This window comes from Podarcis gaigeae (assembly GCF_964106915.1).
Source record: "Podarcis gaigeae genome assembly, chromosome: 4".
In the NCBI taxonomy this organism is placed as follows: domain Eukaryota; kingdom Metazoa; phylum Chordata; class Lepidosauria; order Squamata; family Lacertidae; genus Podarcis; species Podarcis gaigeae.
Genome location: NC_139677.1, coordinates 42,943,899 through 42,968,436, shown reverse-complemented (window position 1 = coordinate 42,968,436; position 24,538 = coordinate 42,943,899). Strand labels below are relative to the sequence as shown.

At 39.6% G+C, this 24,538-nt stretch overlaps 1 protein-coding gene across 9 annotated transcripts in view; it reads left to right on the top strand.

Moving 5' to 3' along the window:
- Positions 1-22,968, top strand: part of ADGRG2 (adhesion G protein-coupled receptor G2) — a 42,877-nt gene extending 19,909 nt beyond the window's left edge. For 2 of the 9 annotated variants that reach the window (XM_083734177.1, XM_083734178.1), the window contains exons 5-28: positions 849-896; positions 999-1,031; positions 1,335-1,388; positions 1,648-1,689; positions 2,659-2,729; positions 5,684-5,751; positions 6,701-6,740; positions 6,850-6,884; positions 7,474-7,571; positions 8,929-9,001; positions 9,448-9,911; positions 11,629-11,809; positions 12,542-12,698; positions 14,672-14,815; positions 14,913-15,035; positions 15,357-15,399; positions 15,616-15,719; positions 16,460-16,587; positions 17,839-18,107; positions 19,559-19,658; positions 20,255-20,538; positions 20,765-20,866; positions 21,888-22,040; positions 22,132-22,968. In XM_083734177.1, coding sequence (XP_083590303.1) covers positions 849-896; positions 999-1,031; positions 1,335-1,388; positions 1,648-1,689; positions 2,659-2,729; positions 5,684-5,751; positions 6,701-6,740; positions 6,850-6,884; positions 7,474-7,571; positions 8,929-9,001; positions 9,448-9,911; positions 11,629-11,809; positions 12,542-12,698; positions 14,672-14,815; positions 14,913-15,035; positions 15,357-15,399; positions 15,616-15,719; positions 16,460-16,587; positions 17,839-18,107; positions 19,559-19,658; positions 20,255-20,538; positions 20,765-20,866; positions 21,888-22,040; positions 22,132-22,316 — 2,999 coding nt within the window. In that variant the 3' untranslated portion in view covers positions 22,317-22,968. The remainder of the gene's footprint in view (positions 1-848; positions 897-998; positions 1,032-1,334; positions 1,389-1,647; positions 1,690-2,658; positions 2,730-5,683; positions 5,752-6,700; positions 6,741-6,849; positions 6,885-7,473; positions 7,572-8,928; positions 9,002-9,447; positions 9,912-11,628; positions 11,810-12,541; positions 12,699-14,671; positions 14,816-14,912; positions 15,036-15,356; positions 15,400-15,615; positions 15,720-16,459; positions 16,588-17,838; positions 18,108-19,558; positions 19,659-20,254; positions 20,539-20,764; positions 20,867-21,887; positions 22,041-22,131) is intronic. The other 7 variants (XM_083734179.1, XM_083734185.1, XM_083734180.1 and 4 more) reach the window with 7 other exon arrangements.
- Positions 22,969-24,538: the final 1,570 nt, after the last annotated feature.

Sequence of the window (24,538 nt, the reverse complement as noted above, 5' to 3'; positions counted from 1 at the left end):
CCTGTTGAGTGTGTTCCATTTGTAAATTAAGTCCCCCGCTGCTATGGAAAAGCACGGCTTGGTTTAAAAAGGCTTTGGTTTGAAAACGGACTTACGGAATGGATTAAGTTAGTAAACCAAGGTACCACTGTATATTGCAACTGGCTTTCCACACTAATGGGTATTTTGTTTCTTTGTGTATACATCCCACTAAGCTCTGTCCGCACTTGTGGACATGACATAACTGTTGTGGGTAGGGCCATGTGCAACTCAGCACACATTTACTATAATAACCCTAGTGGTGGGTATCATTTTATTTCCATGTTTTTGTTGGTAAAACACTTTTCCATTAATTTTTTTTTTTAGAATAAAGGTGTAGGGCAATCAAAACGTGAGATTGCATTTCAGGGTGAGATGAAACCAAAAGAGTGTTAATAAAATCTTTACTAATTGTTGTGCTAGCCCAACAAGGCTTCTACTGCTAGAAGATCCAAAGAACTGTTTAAGCTTATACAAGGCACTGCAATCACTTGTCAGAAGTTTTGACATCTTTGAAAAGCAGAGCCCTGTGTCTTACTACAGACTGCTTCTGAAACTGCCCCCACAGCTGCAAAAGCAGCTTGACATACTGCTAGGCATTTTTAGGAAAGCAAGTCTAAAATTCCCTCCTGCTCACAGAACTGCTTTCACATTTCTTTCGATAGGGAACAAACTTTTGTCTTATAGCATACACATAGTAGACAAAGTTATACCCAAAGCATAATTTAATCCATTCATTTCTAGGTTTATAAATGAAAGGTAAACTATTTAAAAATTATTTGTGCTTCTCTATATTTTCAATTTTAATTCAAAAAATTCTTTATTTGCAGCAGACTCATCCATTGTCACTTTTGTCACCTACCCTAACAGTGCCACAGGCAAGATTTCATTCATATTTTTGACATAGAGTAGGCTTGCCTTCTTTAACTTTTTCCCTTTAATTTTGCAGTTTGCATTGATTTTCTGTTTTATATTCTTAGATGCATCTTCAGAGGAAGCTCTGAATACTGAAGGTAAGAATTGCTTGCACAGAGAATGTCTGTAAACTGTAGCTAACTTTTTACAGTGCTTTTAGTTTGAATAGAAATAGGCCTTGCCTCTTGTTAAAAGCTAAAATACCGTCACAGTCATATTTTGATATAAAATGAGCATCTTTCTCTTCGTTAAAGCCAGCAATGGAATTTGGGTGGGGTGGGGTGGTACAATTCCGTTACAATTGTTATTTTATACTAAATTGCTAAAATCAAAATAATAATGATGTGTGGAGTATGTGCAGAGGAAAGATCTATTAAGAACACGAATTTCCTTAGATGTGGACAGAACAATATACACTGGAAACACAGCTATGTCAACTTCTACAACTGTGGTTGGTTAAGGTATCAAAATTAAAACCTATTATATATTAGAGTTGTGTCACATTGTTCTGTCTTTGCTATGTGTTCTGTCCCCACATTTATTCCACTAAATGTAGGCTCTCGCTCAGTTTCTAAAGACAGAAATATATCACTCCCATTTTGATTCCATGTTAGGAGCTGCAATAGAAATAGGTAGGATAATGAGTGAAAGTTATTATAAACTTATTTTATAATGTTCGAATTAAACTTTGTATTCCCTTTTTTAAAATTCTAGACAATCATGCATGCAACTTATCATCTATCTGCCAAGACTCAGGTTAGTGACCTTCTCTTACTTCCATTTTAGATTAGCTTTTTTAAAGCTGAAATTGTAGAGTTTAACTGTGTTTAGTTCCGAAGTTGAAACAGAAGCTTTTCGTGTTCTCCTCTCAAGTGTGGAAGAAATGGAAAGGAGCGTTTTGTCACCCCAAGGCTGATGCAGGCTCATTTTCATAATTTATTCATATAGAAATTTATATCCTACCATTCTAATGCAAATACATTACTCTGGATGGCACACGGCAATTAAAAATATTGCCGCTTTTTGAAGCAATAGTAAAATGAGACAGGGCAAGAAGACAGATAAAATAAGATCATAAAAGCATGGTGATTATTCCCATACACTTGCCAGAATTAGCAACAACCTTCAACAACCAGCAAAAAACAGTGAGAGCTGGAACCAGGTGTTCCCTAATCTGGGTGTGGTCATAACTATCTCTAGTCCTACCTATTAAGTAGTGGGTTGACATAGCAGATGACACAGCGATTTCTCCAAAGCAGCTCTTTATTTGTAAGCTGGAACAGAACTGAACCGCAAACAGCTCAGCTGTCTGCTTTTATAGGCAGCCGGCTGTCAACATTGTAACAACAACACCCCAGGGTTTCCCGCCTAAATTAACTGATGTGGACCTGAGTGAAAACTACCGGTATATACACAATACCCCTGGTGGCCAGGGTGAGAATTTCAATACATAACAGTACCCAACTCTGCTTCAGCAAGGTGGGTCACAGAGAAGGGCCACTCACTCAGATCTTAAATAGCAGGCAGATTCATATAAGATGGCTCGTGGTGTGGCCAAAGACTGTGTGGAATAGACACCCAAATTTTGCATCTGTGCAAAAGAACAGAGGGTCAAATGATTTTTGCACAAGAAAGCTTAAAAGTACAAGCAGAGGTAGTATGAGCTTTCTATTGTCAAAATTATTCTAAACCAAGCTATTAATGACGACAACTTTTACTTTTCAGTCTTCTACATGGGCACTATGAAATTTCAGTCCAGAGGAAACAGCTCTAATGCTTTCTATAACTTAACACTCGTAAGTCTCTTCATTTTGATGAATTGCTATTCTGTGATCCAATTTTGGTTGCTATCTTGATATTATAATTACCGTATTTTTCGCTCTATAACACGCACCTGACCATAACACGCACATTGTTTTTAGAGGAGGAAAACAAGGGAAAAAACATTCTGAATGAAACAGTGGATGTATCATTTTTGGGCTTCATGCTGTGGCCACAGACATGTGATCTGATGGTGAATTTGGGATGACCCAATGCAAAGATCCTGAGAATCCCTGTGGATCCATGCTCTGTAACCACGTTTTTGCACCATTGCAGCCCTAGGCAACAGTGGGTGCGTGATTTTTTTGGTGCAGGCTGTAGCCATGGACATGCTATGTGATCTGATGTTGAATTTGGGGTGACCCAATGCAAAGATCCTGAGAATCCCTGTGGATCTATGCTTTTTAACCACGTTTTTGCACCATTGCAGCCCCATGCAACAGTGGGTGCGTGATTTGGGGGGGGGGCAGGCTGTAGCCATGGACATGCTATGTGATCTGATGGTGAATTTGGGGTGACCCAATGCAAAGATCCTGAGAATCCCTGTGGATCTATGCTTTTTAACCACGTTTTTGCACCATTGCAGCCCCATGCAACAGTGGGTGCGTGATTTTGGGGGGGCAGGCTGTAGCCATGAACATGCTATGTGATCTGATGGTGAATTTGGGGTGACCCAATGCAAGGATCCTGAGAATCCCTGTGGATCCATGCTTTTTAACCACGTTTTTGCACCATTGCAGTCCCAGGCAACAGTGGGTGCGTGATTTTTTTGGTGCAGGCTGTAGCCATGGACATGCTATGTGATCTGATGTTGAATTTGGGGTGACCCAATGCAAAGATCCTGAGAATCCCTGTGGATCTATGCTTTTTAACCACGTTTTTGCACCATTGCAGCCCCAGGCAACAGTGGGTGCGTGATTTTTTGGTGCAGGCTGTAGCCATGGACATGCTATGTGATCTGATGGTGAATTTGGGGTGACCCAATGCAAGGATCCTGAGAATCCCTGTGGATCCATGCTTTTTAACCACATTTTTGCACCATTGCAGCCCCAGGCAACAGTGGGTGCGTGATTTTTTGGTGCAGGCTGTAGCCATGGACATGCTATGTGATCTGATGGTGAATTTGGGGTGACCCAATGCAAAGATCCTGAGGATCCATGTGGATCCATGCTTTTTAACCACATTTTTGCACCATTGCAGCCCCAGGCAACAGTGGGTGCGTGATTTTGGGGGGGCAGGCTGTAGCCATGGACATGCTATGTGATCTGATGGTGAATTTGGGGTGACCCAATGCAAAGATCCTGAGGATCTATGCTTTGTAACCACATTTTAAGTGGGGAGGGAAGGAAAAACACAGAAGGGACAAGGAGCAGGAGAGGGGTGTGCAGAGAAGCAGCTGGCTAAGAATGCAGGAGAGGGGTAGGGAGGAAAGGAAAGCAAAAGTTTTCCCCCACCCAAGCCAGCCAGCCAGCCAGCTCTCTCTCTCTCTCTCTCTCTCTCTCTCTCTCTCTCTCTCTCTCCCTCCCTCCCTCCCTCGCTCCCTCCCCCCCTCTCTCTCTCCCTTCCCCCCTCTCTCTCCCTCTCCCCCAGCAGCACCGGAGCTTGCCTGGAGGGGAGGGGCTTTCCCTGCTCTTTGTTCCGTTTCAGCAAACACAGCAAGGAAACAGAGAAGGGTGGGCAGTAAGACCCTGAGGCAGAATGCAGGAAAGCAGCCGCTTCCTCTTTTCAAGTTTCGCTTCTCTGTGCAGCGTGCAGCCCCGCGATTTGATTTTTGCTGATTTTTGCTTGATTTTTCGGCTCCAGGGACCACACATTCGCTCTATAACACGCACAGACATTTCCCCTTCCTTTTTAGGAGAAAAAATCTGCGTGTTATAGAGCGAAATTTACGGTATATCCTGTGATGGTATTGGGAAAATTATATGCTTGTATCATGAAAGAGCCACCAGGAGGGTCCCCTAGAAAAAGCTTGTGTGATTGATGGGGTAACTTTTGATATTAGGTGGGCAGGTACAGAGCCGAATTTAAGTTTGCTGAGGCCCTAAGCTACTGAAGGTAATGGGGTCCTTTATATGTCCAGCTGTTCTTTGTCAGCAACAAATTGACGCTGTTTTTTGTGTTGAATATATGCTATATAGTAATTTATAATAATAATAATTTATTATTTATAACCTGCCCATCTGGCTAGGTTTCCCCAGGCACTCTGGGTGGCTTCCAACAAAATATTAAAATACAGTCCGTACACAAAACCTACATACAACAACAGTGTTTTGTGTTGTTTTATTTTATTTTTTATCTTATATTTTGGAAATGTACATCCAGTTTTTTTCCTTTAAATTTTTTTGGGGCCCCCAAGAGAGTGGGGTCCTAAGCTATAGCTTGTTTAGCTTATACATAAATCTGGCATTGGGCAGGTATGACGTAGGCAGTGAATGGGAAGGAACATTAACCTAGGCTGCAGGACATTCTTGCTACTAATAAAGTTGATCATTAAGAGATGGACATAATGAAAAACCTTCTTTTTATGGTTGATATTAATTGACTTATTTGGTAGGGGGTCATCTAGTCAGACAGAATCTTGGAACTTGCCAGGTCCAACACATATTCATGGGTGTGAATACTTAGGCCCCTTGCTTTGTCAGTGGAAGTAGCTTTAGTAGGTGAAAACCTGAGGAAATGTACCCCAACAGCTTTTGTCAGATACTCCCAGTGTGTTGTGGTAAAAGCTTCAGGGTCAACTTATTTTGCTCTCTTCAAGATAATGAAAGTAGGGTTTCTGGGTAGGGATAGGGTTTCTTAAAGCAACATACCTCCTGGGTGAAGGGCCATGTCACCTACATTGTTATTATATCTGTCAGGTATTCTTTAATGAGATCCTAGCAATGTACACAAGACTGTACTTTGTTAATGTTTTCTTTTTCTTCTCTAGCAATATCCTGGGGACAGCACCAGTCAGTACCAATTGCAAGATACTTCACCAGTACTAAAAGTACCAAAGTAAGCATTCCATAGTTCTTTATTAGGTTTTTGTCCCTTACATCATACTGAATGTTTGGTCGTATTTCATTTTGAGTACTCTCACATAGTAATGGCTGCATTCGCCCATCATTCTAAACCATGGTTTAATGCAACATCAGAGTATTTAGTCTCCCAGATTTGCATGTTTTACACACTTATCTCCTCTTCCCACATTACTTGTAGGATGCCAGAAGCTCTTACATTTAGTTTCCCTTAAGCTTGGTTTGTTACATGTGAAACAGGGGACATGATACATCTCTATGAGCCATTTCAAAACAAGCCAACTTCAAACTACGGCTTGTTGAAACTAACCATAGTTAGTGAAACTATGATACCAGGTTTGGATGCAAATACAATTTGAGTTTAGGAAAGATGTGGGGAACCTTTGGCTCTCCAGATGTTGCTGAACTACAACTTCCATAATTTCTGACCATTGGCCATGCTTGCCGGTGCTGATGGGAGCTGTAGTTCAGCAGCAAAGGCTCCCACAGGCTTGCACAGCTGTTTGTTGTAGTAGCCCTGGCTATAAGTTCTGCAGGCAAATGGTGCCTCTGGTAGACACCTCTCTGTAGGGTGGGGGGATCTCAGAACAGGGATGGCAGCAGCAGTTGCCTGGAGGACTCCCAGGGAGAGGGGAGAGGAGAGGAAGCTGAAGGAACACTCCACAAGGTATATTGTTTGAAAAAGGGTGAGAGGCTGTCAGCTCTGCAGGAAAATGGTGACATAACTAGGCTCCTGAGCCCCACAAGGGTGCCATAGAAAGAATGTAGTCGGTCCAGGGAACCGTAGATTCAAAAAGGTTGAAAGCCTTTGTTGTAGGCATAGGATATGATGGGAGCTGCTGGAAACTAAACTGGCTCAGGGATAATTTACTAGTAAAAATCAAATATAGCATTTCTAACTAAGCTGGCAAAAACTTTCCTTTTAGCATTTCAGATTTCAACCAAACCCTTCAGAGCATAAGTGAGGTAAGTAAGCATTCAGTTATTACTATAGATCTTTATTTTTATTTGTGGACACTTGTGTAATTTTGAACTTGATGATCAAGTAATTTATTTTAAATTTGTTCTTTTATAGTCATCCATCATACAGTGTCATGAAGTAATCCAAAGGTTTGTCATATTCCTAGTGATTCTTTTATTGGCTACACATATATTAAAAAGTCGAAAGACTGGCACTTCAATGCTTTAATAGACATTTTATAGTGCTATCCAACTCAGAAGTGCTATTGGCTTCAGCAAGACTTGCTCCCAGAAAAGTGCCTACAGGGGTGCAACTTAAGGGTCTATACCCGGAATAACTTTTCTAAACAGCAAAGCCACTTCTGACGAAATGTTTGAGAAAGGGAGTGCCATCTCAGTCTTCTAACCTCTCAGGTGGAAAGCCTTGAATTATTATTTTTTAAACCCACCTTCAAATCCCCATAGATACTGAAAATATTGAAAAAATTAAACTCTTATTGATGTTTGTTGTTCCTACAAATAGGGTTTTGCTTTGTTTTTAAATTAGTTTAATTAGCTCCAATAAGTAATAACAGACGTTTGGTCCTCATTTGTCTAACAGGACAAGCCAAATAATGGTGCACACTTGTATAGTTTAGAATAACGTGATTTAACTAATTAAGCAGGAACACTGCTTTAAATAATTCATATGCTGGCATTCAATCTAGTAGCATTTACTAGATTTTTTCCCACATTGTAGCAGATCAGAGTGCAGTTTCACAATAAAGGTGAAGAAAAACATGGATATAAGCAGCATATTGTCAAAATTGGAAGGAAAAGCAGAACTTAGCCTAATAGGTAAGTAACCAATAGTCTCTTGTTCTAGAGATCTGAGATGACCAATGGCACAGGTCTCATCTAAATTCCAGAATTTAAGCCTTTTGCAAGGACGGGGTTTAAAAAAGTATCTGAGAACTGTTAGTAAAACTGGGCTAAGGAGAAACAGTGTTTGACAATCCCAAAATCAAAAAGTCTACTTCTGGTTTCTATGTTAACCACTTTCTCACCTCAGTCCTTTTATCTATGGATGATAATAGGATGAGATCATAAATGGATGAGCTGTCTCTGTTTTATATCAGTGCCAATATTTAGTGTGGAATGATATCTGATTTGAAGGGCCTTCAACACAAGAAGTGGTGCATTTGGGATGGGTGGGGTCTGTACTCCCTGGTCACCTATGGATTCAATTAAAGGAGGTCATTTTCCTACTAGGATGCACAGCAAAGTAAGGGAAATTGTTTGGGTCTGTGGATAATGTGGATATCACAACAGAATTTCCGGTGGCTTGTAGATTATACCCAATGCAGGCCATTCATGACATCAGTTTGCAGTATTATTATTATTATTATTATTATTATTATTATTATTATTATTAAATTCATATCCCACCTATCTTGCTGGGTTTCCCCCAGCCACATTAAAAAACAGTAGGCAGTATTGAACACTGTCTTGACTCTCCTTTTGTACTCACACAACTTCTCTACTGATCATTGTTTAGGTATAGCCAGCAAGAAGTGTTTTGCATTTTCCCCAAGCTTCTTCACACAACTAAATAATTAATCTATTTTTTCATTTATTAATATGTATTAATCAATTTCCACTCAACCCTTCAAGCAAGTTCTCAGAACAGCTAATTTTTGAACTTCCTTGTGAAGTGGAATGACAGAGTGATTATATTGCATTTTATATGTTCAAAATACTCTTATGTTGGGGTTGGGCAAAAGGTAGATTTGATAGTAGACCGTTGGATGATCGGCAGTTGACCTGTAAGGATTTCTGATCCCCAGTTGTTTGAAAAGACCAACAGACTCTCCTGCAAGTGAAAAATTAGACAGTTGAAAGTTTAGGGGAAAGCAAAGATTTGTGCAGATGAGTGTAAACACAGTTCTGTTTCTGAAAACAAGTTCTTGAGCTGAACACGGAGGCATGTTATGTCTTTTGTTCTGTGTGTTGCTGCCCCCAGTCACTATTTTGCCTCTGGTTGCTGTACCTTGGAGTTCTTTTAATAAACACAATAGGTATCATAAGCCTGAAATCTGCCCACCTCCTCTGTGTGACAAAAATAGTTGAAGTTATAGAAGATTTAGTTGCTTTCATAATAATATCTAACTGGCAAATTAAAATGCTAATTATTCTTAATTTTTTGTTATTCTAGAGTTGTGCTGTTGTCCAGCTTTTTGGCCTGACTCTTGTCCCTCAACTGTTGAAGAGCTAAAACCACTGAAATGGTAAATGTGCTATAAAACAAGGCTTAGTCCAGGTTCTGCCTGTATTTGCAACCATGTGCATGCTCTATGGAAGTGAAAGAGCATTGTTCTGTTGTTCACCTTTGTGTTTACTTGCCTATGAACCACTGTGTCCGTGTTAGGAAGGACTGTCTCCTAAATGGCTGTGGAATAAGCTTGACGTCACATTTAGCACCTTTTTAGTGCAGAATTTGAAATCCCTTAACATACCTGAGTTATGATTGTGGCTGGTAAAGAAATCCTCTGGACTCATGAAACACCTTAAGAATATTAGCAAAACCAAATCTGTTCTTATGTGTTTTTAAATCCATCCATATAATAATTACTGCAAGGTTTTTTTGGAACCTTGCATATCTCTGTCCGAATGCAAGTTGCTGTTAAACTGATATCAATACCTGTGCATAATTTTATCTGTGTTCTTCCTGTAGTGGTATTTATGGAGCACTTCCTTGCACAAGCCCTAGATCTCCTGACACATCCATTTTACCTGTTACTACTTCCACTATGCCTTCTGATGTTGTGACTCTGCATGGGTATCCTTCCTCTGAATCAACCACTGCTTCACCTCCACCTTTGACTAAGCCAACCATTGTTTCACCTCCACCTTTGACTGAGCCTACAACAAATGACCTTGCTACAAATACGGGTCTTCCTCTCACTGAACAAAACAGTGTTGTGCTTCCTTCTACAACTCCTACCAGTGCAGTTCTTCCTCCTTCTGAAACAACTAATCCAGTCTTTACAACAGTGCATTCCACAATGGATGCAGTACTTCAGACTACTTCCAAACCTACAGTACCAGTTTCCCCAGCCACTTCAACTGCCATGACCACTACTTTGGATATTCTTTCCACTACTGAAACAGAGGAAAGTCCGAGAACAGTCAGCAAAGGTAAGCCTTATTTTTAAACACATAGTGAAGTTCTGTTGTTACTAGACATGGGTTACACATGCACTTTGTGGTGTGGTGTGAGACTAGAAATGCATCTTTATGGAGCTTGCTCCAATTGGCAAGCTGAATTCTCAATAGCTTACCATGTAGTAGTGACTAGTAGGTGGTTTGCTAGTGTGGCGATAGAAATCCAGTCAGTACGTTGCAGCACCTGGAGCAGAGGTGGATGTGAGGCAACACTGTGCCAATGCACAATTGCTGAGTGGACAGTTGCTCCAATGTGGGCATAGGTTGCTCACATCTGCAGGGGCAGCTGTCTTGTCAAGCAATCATGTACGTGTATGCTACTGGCTGCAGCAACCCCTGTCCCCCTTCACCTTGCCTTGTACCATCAGGTAAGGACAGGATTTTCCCTTCCATCTCTCTTGTTGTGGTGTGGCCACTTAGTGACTTGCATCCCTGGCCGCAACTATTCCAATGTTGCATGTGCTAATTGCATCCTAGTGTAAGTCAAGGGAAGGAATTCAAAGGGTTGTCATAAGTAATGCTGAAACCTGGAATATGTTTGCAAATGTAAGATTAAAAGAACTGGATGCACTTGTTCAGCTGTTCTAATTCATGCAACTGACACATGTTGCATGCTGAACCTGCGTGGTAGGAGGGGAGTGAAGCACACTCACCATAGTGCTTTGACCATTTTAGCCAAAGGGTGATGATGGCCTGGGACTTTCCCCTGATACATCATACTCACTGACATTTACCAAAGATAAGATTAGGAATTTTAAAAAGTTCTGTTCAGTCTATGTCATAAGATCTTTTAAGTCACTGGAATTGAATATGAAGATAAAGGTAAAGGTAAAGGTACCCCTGCCCGTACGGGCCAGTCTTGACAGACTCTGGGGTTGTGCGCCCATCTCACTCAAGAGGCCAGGGGCCAGCGCTGTCCGGAGACACTTCCGGGTCACGTGGCCAGCGTGACATCGCTGCTCTGGCGAGCTAGAGCCGCACACGGAAACGCCGTTTACCTTCCCGCTGGTAAGCGGTCCCTATTTATCTACTTGCACCCGGAGGTGCTTTCGAACTGCTAGGTTGGCAGGCGCTGGGACCAAGCAGCGGGAGCGCACCCCGCCGCAGGGATTCGAACCGCCGACCTTTCGATCGGCAAGTCCTAGGCGCTGAGGCTTTAACCCACAGCGCCACCTGCGTCCACGACAGCTTATTTGTTTATTGAAGCAATTCTTGAAGGGAAAAAAAAAACCCAGTTCCATTTCAATAGCAGTGTTAAGATATCTTTATAGTTTATAGTTTAGCATGACATGCATGAGCAGGAATGAGCCATGGTGATCCTTCGACTTCTACACCCCCCCTCCCGAAACTTCTATTTTCTAATTACCATAGTTTGATATGTCAAACGGTTTGACAAACCGTGGTTAATATACTATGGTTCATCTCAAAACAAAGCGGTTGTTTCTTAAGCTTACTTCTTGAAACAAACCATAGCTACAACTAATCGTGATTCTGCGGTTGGGCACTGGAATGAACTGTGGTTAATGAAAAGTGGAAGATAAATCTTCCATATTCTCCCTCTTAGCCACACAGGAAGAAAACAGTATGAATGCGTACTCAAAACTTTGGTTTAGTGTGATGTGAATTTAACGGTTCATTTTATTGTTTTCAGCTTTGGATTACATACTTTGTGTTTTTCCATCTCTTTCAGAACCAGTGTTCCACAACAAGACCAACATTGCCAACAGTACCGATTTCGAGAACATAGTTTCTGAACTGGAGCACAATTTGACTGCACAAACAATATCACCTGTGCTTGCAAAAGCAATGTTAAACACTGTTGATTTTCTTCTAAATATTTCCGCAAAACATATATCTCCATTGTCTAAAAGGTAAGTGTCCTATACATTTTTCTTATTTTGATAAGGCTTGTCTGTTGTGTGCGATTCGAACATAATCAGCCGTGTGTGTATGTATCTCACAGACAAGGGGCTGCTGCCCCTGTTTGCTTCTCTCACCCACCACACCCACAGAAATCACCCCCTTACCCTTAGAGTTGGCCCAGGCTACCCATCCTCCCCCTGCTTTTACATTTTGCTGCTGCTGCTGGGGAGAGAAGGGTCACATACCAAGTGAGATCATTTGTCCATCTTGCTCAAAAGTGTCTACACTGATTGACACTGGCTCTTCAGGATGTGAGACTAGAGATACACCCAGTCCTACTTTGAGTTGCTAGAGATTGAACCGCGGACCTTCTGCATACAAAGCCAATGGTCTACCACTGAGTTACAGCCCTTCCATGCACACACACATGTGGCCACTATGTGGCCATGGATGAGTAGAAGGCCTCTTTAGATGCATAAAAAACCCCAAAAGCTCAGTTATCGGATTATAGGATTCAAGAGGTTGATACTTACCTGGGCCTTCTGATAAATAAATACTTAATTTTCACTCAAAAATTGAACTTGTCCGTGACTTCTCAGTTTTAGTGATACCTTTTTCAAAGCATTTCTATATTTTCAAGTTATTCAAGTGAAGTTACTTTTCATTAAATGCTTAATTTTTTTTTCAAACCTATTACATCAGGAACATCATCATGTCACCTCCTGTTTTTACTTTAATAGAATAATAAAAATAGTGGATGGAATTGGCTTAAAATTGAGCTTCCCGGCAGAATCCATTAGTTTAAGCTTCCCTTCTCTGGCTCTGGCTGTGCAGAAAGTCAACAGCACCTCGTTTAATGGAGTTTCTTTCGCTGTTGAAGATTCCCCACACCTTCAGGTAAGCTCCCCCTCCCTTTTGCGCTTTGGTAAACCTGAAAGGGAAAGAGAACCTGAACATACAGCTTGAGTTTGGGAGTTTTGTTAAGGGTTGTTAGAGTTGTTAAGAGACCCCTGTTGCCCTGACAAACCTACAGTTCCCAGAGTGGTTATCAATCAATCTCTCTTCCCAGGGAATCCTGAAAACTGTAGCTCTGTGAAGAGAATAAGGATCTTCTAACAAGGACATGTTAAAAACAGCCATATCTGTTAAAAGTGGCACAATACTCCTTTAAATGTATAATGCAGTTGGAGCCATTGTTTGATGGAACTTACTGGTACATGCAGAAATTCAGATTGTAGCCAGGGCATTGAACGCCAGATGGGCAGGATATAAATAATAAATTGTTATTATTATTATTATTATTATTACTTTATTTATCGCTTACTTCTAAGAAGGCATGTATAGGATTGCAGCGTAGTCTTCAGCATTTAAATGAAAAAACAGGCTGTATTGGCCAGTAGATTTCAGGGTTCAATGGGCTGTATCCAGTGCTTTTTTCTGGGGGGACACATACCCCTAAACATTTTGTGACTCTAAGTTTAGCCACATTGAGGGGCAGTATTTCAATATGAGTAGGAAAATGAGAATACCCCTAAACATTTTTTAAGGGGGGGAAGCACTGGTTTTATCCAATAGTAGCTTTGTTTTAGTATAGAGTGCTTCTGCTTGCACAAGCTGGAGCAGCTAATTTTTACTGAACAACCCCACCCCCCGGTTTCCACCACCCTTAAGTCCTTCTGCCCCATACAAAAGCTGTTTCTAAGAGTTGGCAGACCCTTTAAAATAGAATGGAGTGTGACATGGAGGACTGCAGGAGTTTATTTTTAAAATATGATTTTAAACAATGTGACATATACTCGTAGTCCTGTAGTGATTTCATGCTCTTTATTGCAGCTTGTAAAACAGTGATTGAATTTCCCCCCAAACCTCAGGCTTTTATATACATTACTTACACAATGAGTCCCGTCTGATTGGCTGATTCTGCTTCCCTCCTGGAGCCTGATTGGTCTTCTCCTGCAGGCCAATCAGCGGTTGCATTCTACGATCCTACCAGCCTAATAGGCTGATTAACTTCCTCCTGGAGCCTGATTGGTCTTTTCCTGCAAGCCAATCAGTTGTTGCATTCTAGGATCCTACTTGCCTATTGTTCTAGGATCCAAGCTTAGTACATAACACCATGATTACAGAGAGTTCCTGATCTGATGAAGGCTGACAGAATTGCTTCTTTTCTCTTGCAGTTGGCTCTGGTGTTTCTTTCTGCCATGTGTTTGCCTTGTCACAAGCATTCTAGAGGAGATCGTAGAATAATTTGATGCTTATGCCCTCTGTGAACACCAGAAATAAGATGAAATAATAATGAAACCTAAAAATCCTTCTGAATTGTTTAGAAACTAAGAAAAACAAATATATAGGAAGCTGCCTCACATTGAGTGAGACAAATTTATATTGTCTACAGTGGCTGGAAGCAGCTCCCCAGGGATTCAGGCAAGGAGCATCTCCCAGTCCTGCTGGGAGATGCTGAAACCTTTTGGATGCAAAGCAGCTGTTCTGCACTTTGTGCACAATTTTAGCTAGCCATTCTTAATAATGTAATTTTATGTTACCTATATATGAGTCATTAGGATCTGAAAGAAGAGGACTTGCAGCATTCAGGGCACACACAAATTCATCTGTTCACCGATTAGACTGAATGGGCTTGAAGAGGGAAATGCTTCCCCTGCCCCACAGCTGATGCTTCTCTTTGTTGGTTGAAGTTCATAATTAGTGGAGTCAGATTGGGGTAGATAGATCAATTTGATATAGTCAATGCCAGTAATACTCTTCACAAAGCACAGCTCCAGGCTAGGCTAAATCTAACACAAAGCACAGGGTCCAATTGCCTCTCTATTTTGTATGCATAATAATATTTTTTTCCTCTCTCTCTTTTTAAGGTTGCTCTTGGATCTGAAGTGTCTACAAAAAGTGCTGGATCCATTACACTTCCATCATCAGTCATGACAAATTTGTCACCAGAAGCTCAGCACCAGGCTTCTAGAATTACCTTCAACTTTTTTGAGAAGACAACTCTTTTCCAGGTATGCCAAACATCTTCAGACTTTAGCTTTGGTGTATTGTGGCTATAAATACATTTTAATACAATTAACATGAGGGTGTTTTTTTCTCTCTCCCCAGGATCCCTCACTGGACAATTTGTCCCTGATCAGTCATGTTATATCATCAAGCGTTGCTAACCTCACAATTAGCGACTTGAAGACAAATGTTACTGTCACACTACAAAATGCCAGCCCTACTCAGGTACAAATGCAATTTGACCAGTTAACAAGCTTCTGTTGCTACAGAACACAGAAATGAAATGGTCTCATCACAAAAAGGGTCTAATTTACATTAGGCAGACAAGAAAAAATAGCCACATGGAACAGCTGAGATATGATTTGATGGTGGTAAAGGAGCAAGAAAGGAAAAATTCTTGGGGTGGGTGTGTGCACATTTATCTATAAATGAGAAATATGTGTAAACAGAAAGCTGATTTTCTTTTTATTGTATTGTTCATTGTACATGGTTTAATTTCAAGGTGTCTTGGAGATAACAATCTTTTCTCCCCGTCTCTCCAAACAGGGGAATTTTGTCAGATGTGCCTTCTGGGACTTCAGTAAAAATGGTATGCCTGTGTGGTTCTGTCTTTTAAATTTTATTAATTCAATCAGTTTATATTCAACAGCAAAAAAACCGCTTACATCTGTCCCGTATATAGAAGACTACTACAAAACTAAACAATCCAACAGTAGCAACCACTAGTTTAACTTGCATTAACTTTGCAATAGCTTAAAACTCTACCAGTTATATATTAACAATGGAACCTTTTAATTCCTGGCAGGTGGCAAAGGAGGCTGGTCCTATGATGGCTGTGTAGTTAAAGAGAGAAGAACAAATGCAACCGTCTGCAGCTGCAACCATCTCACGAGCTTTGGAGTTTTACTGGTAATGCCTGTAGTATATAACCAAAAGCTGCAAAGCGGTTCCTTATGCCACTAGGTCTTAATGGGTGGCTTGCCTTGTGGCATAGAAAGGTGGGGGAAATCACGGGAATATACCTGATTGCAAAGTCCTTTGGATTGAAGTACCTGGATTGTGGTATGAAAAGAGACTAATATGTGCTTAAAAACTAGTATGTGCTAAGGCACATGATCCTAGGTTCATGCATGGGAGAAAGAAAGAGGTTCAGTTCAGGTGTACATATATCAGTTTATTTAGCTGAGACATGCACAAACTTTGTCCCCATATACTCCACCCGTTTGCTGCTGCTTCCTTCCTTTTCCAAGTGTTCTATGGAAGACTTCTTTCCCAATTAGGATGTGGTTGGAAATTATGGTTAATTTACTTAGGAAGTCTTCAGATGCTGGTACGCTCAGAAGATGAAGGTGTGGCCTAAGGACAGAGCATATGGGCACAAGGCTTGTGTAGATATCTCAGTTTGGTAAAACCAGATATTTATGCTTGAACTGAGCAAGAGAGATTAAGGTAGATTAAGTTGGATTTTGTAATCTCTTTGTAAAAATATGGATAACACGTAGCATTTTTAAAAGAAATGATTTATCTAGAGCCGCCTTACTGTAGAAATCCAGGTGTTGGTTGTTCTGGCAGTGAATAACCAGAACGTGGCTTGTAAATGAAATTTGTTCTCATGCTTCAAAAGAAAACATTTATTATTTCCTTTGCAGGATTTATCAAGAAACGCCACTACTATATCTCCCACACAAAGGCTGATTCTAACATTCATCACGTACATAGGCTGTGGCCTTTCAGCCATTTTTCTTTCTGTTACTCTTGTTACATACATTGCATTTGAGTAAGTACCTGCTCAGTTCTAATCATATCATAATGATGGTTATTATTTACTGCATCTATTATTTATTTATTCAAGGTATTTATAGACCAGTTTTCAGGTGGACCTCACAGAGTACCTTTCATAGGATTATTACAGCAATAAGTGCTGGTTTGTTTGTTTGTTTTTTAAAAAACTTGTTTGTTTGAAACCTATATTGAAGGACATTGATATTTTGCTATAGCTGAGAGCAAATTTCAGAAAAGAAACAGCTAAAATTTAAAACAACCTTGGATTATAATAAAGTTTTGTTTATGTGAAGTCAGGGATAGAAATTGCCTTATACTGAATAAAACAATATACATATTTTTAAAAGCATCGTCTTGTCTTTGCAATTGACATCGATACAAAGAAACTCATTGAACAAATTTTGCAGTACGTGGCATGCCTTAGTGGACTGGTTAGACTCCAAAAATATTGTTCTCAAGAAGAATTGATATGACCTGGAATTTAACTTCTTGTTCTGTTGTCATGCAAAAACATAAGTAATCCTACGCCCCACCTTTTGTGTTCTAATCTGTGTTGTTGTTTCTTCCCACACCTGTTGGAAAAAAGAAGAGTGTATATTCAGTAATTTCACAATTTCACTGTAAGAACAGGGACATAAATGAATCAACTATTAGATGCCACTTTTCTTTGGAATAGTGATTTATTGCCCCAAAAGGCAATGTATCTGTTTTTCAAAACATTTTTGTTCTAATTTAGTTATAACAAAAAATATAAACTATTCCATTTGTGTTACTATCTATTATTATAGATAATTAGCTTTATCCAGACTTGTTCTTTTGCAAATGGAAATACTCATTCTGTTTGCAGAAGAGGTAAGAGTCAAGGGAGGGTTTTGCTGGAAGAAGCAGAATTGGCGAATATTGCCTGCCCGCTTCCTCCAGGAAAAATTAGGGACCATGCTAATTTTCAAAAAATTATAATAAAAATAAAATAAAATATTAATAAATTACTGATCAAGCATGTTTTTAAACTGCACTTTTTACACTTGTCTTTCACATGATTTTAGAATTTCAAGATACCCTGGAATTTATTAATTTCTGTTGCAGCTAAAAATTAGTAAAATTTCATCTGCACATATGGTCTTTGAACTACAGCTGGAAAAGGTTATTTGTGTCTCAGATGGCATTAAGACCATTAAGATTGTCACTTTTCTTGAATATTGTGATTGATATTGATGCAGGTGATGTTCATTACTTGTTTTTATAGGAAAATCCGAAGAGATTATCCTTCTAAAATCCTCATTCAGTTGTGTGTTGCTTTGCTTCTTCTGAACCTGGTTTTTCTCCTGAACTCCTGGATTGCTTTGTATAAGAATGAAGGCCTGTGCATCTCAGTTGCTGTATTTCTTCATTATTTCCTTTTGGTTTCTTTCACTTGGATGGGCCTCGAAGCCTTTCACATGTATCTGGCCCTTGTCAAAGTGTTCAATACTTACGTTAGGAAATACATCCTAAAGTTCTGCATTGTTGGCTGGGGTAAGTATTTCTTTCTGGATTTATCTTTGAAATGAGAATATATATGTCCTTCTAAATTTTTTAGAAGGATGGAATCCCATACTCACCTGAGAGTACAGCAATTGAACGCAGTGGGGCTTTACTTCTCAATAGCCATATATAGGATTGCACTGTTAGTTGCTAATGGGAGATCTATACACAGAGCAAATGTGCTGCAGTAGACAGTGTGATAGAATTAGACTAGGATTTAGATTTCCATGAGATGTTGAACTCAGCTACATTAGTCAAATTACATTATAAATGCATTATAACACTGTGACACCAGATGGTGCTGTAGAGCTGAAATTGCAATTCGGTGATATTTTCCATTGTGAGCTTTACAGTGTTTTTTCCCCCAGAGCATTTTCAGAGCGTTTTTTTATAGCTGTATAGATCTAGCCATAGATTCAAACCCCCTTCAGCTGTGAGACGCATCTAGTCTTAGGCAAATCACTATCTCTCCACTTAGCCTACTACACAGTAGCTTTTTTTATTAAGAATTTAATTGATTCAGTTTAACTGAAATGAAACAACAAAAGAAGTAAGTGTTGTTGCAAGGATAAAGTAATGTACCATCATGTATGCTTAGTGAATTTTAAAATAATAGGATCATTATACAATTTTTTGCAGCTCAGAATACTTGTCTTTTTTAAAAAAAAATAGTCAGGCACAATTTCTTGGAAACTTGTTCAGCAATTAATATTCAGAGGGAATCGGGATGTTATGGCTTGTAATAGTGAACAAGAGCATTGCATAGGTACATTGCATAGGCCTACCATCGCTTCCTTCAGTTTCCAAGCAGCATTGCAATAGCATACCTGCCCTTGGCTGAAATGATAGCAATGGGGGCTCTAGGCCTACCTGAAGAGGGCATTCCAAAGGCAAGGAGTGCTGCTGAAACAGATCTGTCTGAGCTCTCAGAAAAAAAAGATTTGTTTATACACATACATAGTCATGTGTTTTTCTTCTGACAGTGATGTCAGCAGACTGCTTTCGAGTATGCTAATCTGTGGGATTTCAACTCCTTCTAGGAAACCTGCTATGCCACATAGTGCTGTTGTAAATATTTTAAATGTATATGTATTGCTCTGAATATTTGTAATATCAAGTAGTGCCCATCCACCAGCATGATGTGTCTTCAAATTCCTAGGCCCCTGCATCCCTCCCTGCACGTCCCCAAAATCTGCTCTGGAAGGTCAGAGCATCATCTAGAGTAGATTTGAGGAGCGGCATGCAGGGCGGTGCAGGGGAACAGAGGAAGGAACCATTCCAGTCCTTTGTGCAAGCAGAGTCTGCTCCCACGACGTTGTATTTCATCCTAAATACATGTTTTACTGTTGTTTCTATACAGCTGTTCTTATTGCCACCTCTCCAACAACCTAAGTATGTTTTTGCTATATTTTCCATACACCTAATGCCTTTTTATCTTTCAGGGGTACCAGCAATTGTAGTAGCCATTGTACTGATAATATCTCGAGATAACTATGGACTTGGCTTTTATGGAAAGTTTCCCAACGACTCAAATGATGAATTGTAAGTCAGCAACAACCGCCATATGCTGAAAGTATGAAGTTGCTTAAGTAAAAATCACACAGGGATTATTTTTGCTCCTCTTAATAATCATTCTTAAGGTCCTACGCCATATGTGTGACTGAGTTAGTACCATACATTTCTCTGGAATGATGGAAGAAAAAGAAATGATATAAAATACAGATGTAAAATTAAAAGCATATATTTAAAACATGATTGTGCCCTGAATATAAAGAAACAAGATATTTCATTGTGTTACTTTAGGTGTGATATATCCTTTTGAATGCACTTGATTGCAGCGATAGAAAAAGTTAAAAATTTAAACCAAGTGAAAATCTGATTAAATATATATTTAATCTGTAAAGATAGCCTGCAAGTAAGGTAGATGTGTAGCGGTCTCATCAAAACTGCAGACTACATGGCCCAATTTTTTTTTATTCTGTTGCATGATGGGATGCTGTTCTGCGGGGGGGGGGGGAGAGAAAGGGCTTTACTGTACATGGAACTAGTCACGTGACTTTCTCAGTTTAGAGCTTTTCATTTTCAAAATGTTTATGGAACTAACTTTTCATATCCCGTTTGTTTTGGTTTTTTTTTAGTTGCTGGATTAAAAATGATATTGTGTTTTACATCACGGTTGTGGGATACTTCTGCACAATATTCTTGTTGAATATCAGCATGTTCATAGTAGTGCTGATTCAGCTTTGCAGAATCAAAAAGAAGAAGCAACTTGGTGCCCAGCGAAAAACCAGCATCCAAGATCTCAGGAGTGTTGCTGGCCTCACATTCCTACTGGGAATTACTTGGGGATTTGCCTTCTTTGCATGGGGTCCTGTAAATCTTGCATTTATGTATCTCTTTGCCATCTTTAACACCTTGCAAGGTATGTTCTTGGAGTTGTTTTTTTTTAAAGTAGATCGTATTAAGACAGAATTAACAGAATACTTATAGCACTCTGTACAATGCACACAAAGCACTATCTGGATGCAATCCTTTGGTGTAATAGGATCAGTTGAATCCTCCTTGATGATCTAGCAGTTTTATAAATAATTAAAAAACCAGGTAAATCCAGTGTGTCCCTTAAACTTTAACACATTCTTTTTTTGCAGGTTTTTTCATTTTTATTTTCTACTGTGTAGCGAAGGAGAATGTCCGCAAACAGTGGAGAAGGTATCTGTGTTGTGGAAAGTATAGACTGGCTGAAAATTCTGGTAAATATTTTTTTTAAAAAAATGTTAAAATGTGTGTAGTCTCAGTGAGTTGAATCTAAAGGTGCTGTGATAGCTCAGTTGGTAGAGCATGAGGTTCTTAATCTCAGGGTCCTGGGTTCATACTGGGCGAAAGATTCCTGCACTCCCGGGGGTTGGACTAGATGACCCCCAACTCTACAGTTCTCCGATTCTATGTATCTTTGTAAGCAGAAAATGCTTACAAAGCACTGTTACAAATGGTTCCCCTGCGGGGGACGGGACAGTGCTGTGCAGAGGAGAGACTGGGAAGACACGCTTGCATGAACTCTGAGCTCGGGTAAGGCTTCTTTGACTGCATCTAGAATTTACATTTTTCACTGTTGCCAAATAAATTTACCAATGTCAAACAAACCATTTTCAGACCATATACAGTGGTACCTCGGGTTAAGTACTTAATTCGTTCCGGAGGTCTGTTTTAATCTGAAACTGTTCTTAACCTGAAGCACCACTTTAGCTAATGAGGCCTCCTGCTGCTGCTGCTGTTGCACCGCTACCGCACGATTTCTGTTCTCATCCTGAAGCAAAGTTCTTAACCCGAGGTACTATTTCTGGGTTAGCGGAGTCTGTAACCTGAAGCGTCTGTAACCCGAGGTACCACTGTATTGGTTTGTTAGTGTAATTTATATACTGTTTCTAACTCTGTAATTATGCAATCAGCAGAAACTGTTCTGCAGTGTTTATCAAAGCACAAGTTGCCATGCTATTTGAAGCAGATTAAAAATCAATTTTATGAAACTGGGTTTTTGCCATTAGAGAACTTTGGTATTAAGAGAAATTGGATAGTCAACATTTTCTAAATTACCCAAGGATAAAACAACAATAAAAAAATGTAACGTACTGGCAAAATCTATAGTTATAAATCCACTGGGGGGGGGGAATAGGGGCTTTATAGATATGAGGTTTAAATTACCTTATTAATTGCACTTTTGAATGGGGCTTTAACATACCTAATCATTCTTTTGTAATCCTTATTTTGCTGTAGATTGGAGTAGAACTGCTACAAATGGATTAAAGAAGCAGAATGTTAACCAGGCAGTATCCACTTCCTCCCATTCTTTGCAATCAAACAGCAACTCCACTAATTCCACCTCAATGCTCATGAATAATGATTACTCAGCGCAAGCAAATGGGAATGGTATGTATACAGTACTAAGATACTCAGCTTCTATACTGAACCAGTCAACTGGCTCGAGTTCTAACAAACTTTTTTTTAATAAACATTTCAGGCAATGTCTCCAGTGAGAGGAACGGCGTTTCTTTCAACGTGCAGAATGGCGATGTCCGACTTCCTGACTTTTCAGGGAAACAGCTCATATTTCAAGAGAACCATGACACAGGCCCTAAGAAATCTTGCATTTCACTTAGAAGGACTTCAAAGAGAGGGAGCCTGCATTTTATTGAACCGATGTGACATTATTAAAAGTTGCTATTGTTTCACATAGTGACATATAGGTTTATTTTAACCGTTTTACATAATGTGAGAAGACTACCCCCCCGCCCCAGAAAAGGACATTATTTAATATATAATAGCAAAGCTTCAAGGCAGCCTCCGATGGTCGAAAGAGTTTGTATTGTTTTTTCTTCTAACGTTAGTGAAATTAATTGACAAGGTACATTAGACGTAGCATCGTGACTGGAAAACACGACCGGCTAAATTGTGGGGGGTTTTTTTAACAGTGGATGTTACAAGTTCCTTTTACAAGTTCAACTTTCAGTTATGAATAACTCAAAACATTGTACAGTAATGTTGTATTACTATAGATGCGAAACTGAAAAAGATGCTTAACAGCGAGATCCTTTACATGTCTGTTCAGAAATAAGTTCCAAGGAACTTACTCCTAGATGTGTGTGTAGGTTTGCCTACATAGTAATATGTGATGTCTGCATCTTTTAATAGGATGTAGTCATATATATAGTATTGTATATAGACAAAACAACAACTACCTTTGATTATCCTTTATATTTATTTCTTGTAAATTAAGTTTAATATTCCTTTGTATAGAAAAAAAATAGTTGTGCAGAGTTTGAAGCCTTATTGTAATTATAAATTTATATGAAGTGAATTATTTCAGTTTTCCTCGAATACTTGTGTAAGTATATACAAAAATGTGTCTGTGAAATAATTTAAAATGGTCATATACAAGTTGGGAAGACATTAGATTGCAAGTATGACTTCTATAGGTGAGCTTGCTCATCACAGTTTAAGAACACATGAAAGCCTATTGGGATTATTATTATTTTAATCTACAATTTAAAGATGGTTAGAGGACAATCTACCACTTTTTCTCCCCAGAATGGTGGTGTCATGTTAAAAGAAAACCACTCACAGGTGTTTGGGCTTGAAACAAATTATTCAAGCATTGGTGATGCCATGTCATTTACCAGGGATATAATAATAATAATAATAATAATAATAATAATAGTAGTAGTAGTAGTAATTTATTATTTATACCCCACCCATCTGGCTGGGTTTCCCTAGCCACTCTGGGCGGCTTCCAACAAAGATTAAAATACAATAATCTATTAAACATTAAAAGCTTCCCTAAACAGGGCTGCCTTCAGATGTCTTCTAAAAGTTTGGTAGTTGTTTTTCTCTTTGACATCTGGTGGGAGAGCGTTCCACAGGGCGGGTGCCACTACCAGAAGGCCCTTGGCACTGGACCTCAGTGTCCGGGCAGAACGATGGGGGTGGAGACACTACTTCGGGTATTCTGGGCCGAAGCCATTTAGGGCTTTAAAGGTCACCATCATACACACACACACACACACACACACTAGCGGAAATCCTTCTCCTGAAGGACTGCTTCAGAGGGGGAAGGAAGGGATAGTCTTCGTGTTGCCCCTAAAGCATTGCTTCAGGGAGGGATTTGTAGTTCCTTTATATCACCGCAAGTCCTTCAGCAAACACTATTAACTCTTCATCCCTGCTTAGGGCTAACAGTTATGCATAGCCACTTCTGCCAGGGATGTTTTCGAGCAGCAGATATATGTGTACACGAACCATTCATGGTTGGAATCAGTTTGGGGAATCAAGGGACACACGGGATCATTTTGACAAGCAGTCTTTCACAAGTGTGCTATACCAGTCCTGCATGCTCTTAATACATCTCTGTAAAGTGCAATTTAGCACACACATAGCTTTCGTCAAAGTCAAAAGTGACCAAGTGCCTTGGGTATCTGATGATCAAAAAGGCAGTTCTATTTTCCATCTTCCTAAGATATGTTAACTGGCAGGTGATGGTCATGGAGCTTGGAGCCAATGGTCAGGGAAGCTCCAAAAGGTGCATCCTCATTTTACTGCATTAACAATATGACTTATGAACAATTAGCATAGCGTCACACGCCTCTCCTTTAACCTTCTAGACTGAATGCTGATTTTATGCTTAGACCACTTTTCATTATGAGTAATAGAACTGTTTATCCTTAGCTGCAAATTCTTGACACGTAACCTGTACAAAGATAATGAAACCAGCAAATGTCTTGTAATTTCATTTTTTTAGTAAATAATTCTGTTAGCTGCCTAGTAGATTTTGCTGGGTTGGTTTTTTTTAAAAAATGAAATTTTGCTTACGCTTTTAACTTTTAATCTTCAGTGGCAGGAGAGAAATAAACAAATACATATTTCTGCCAGTT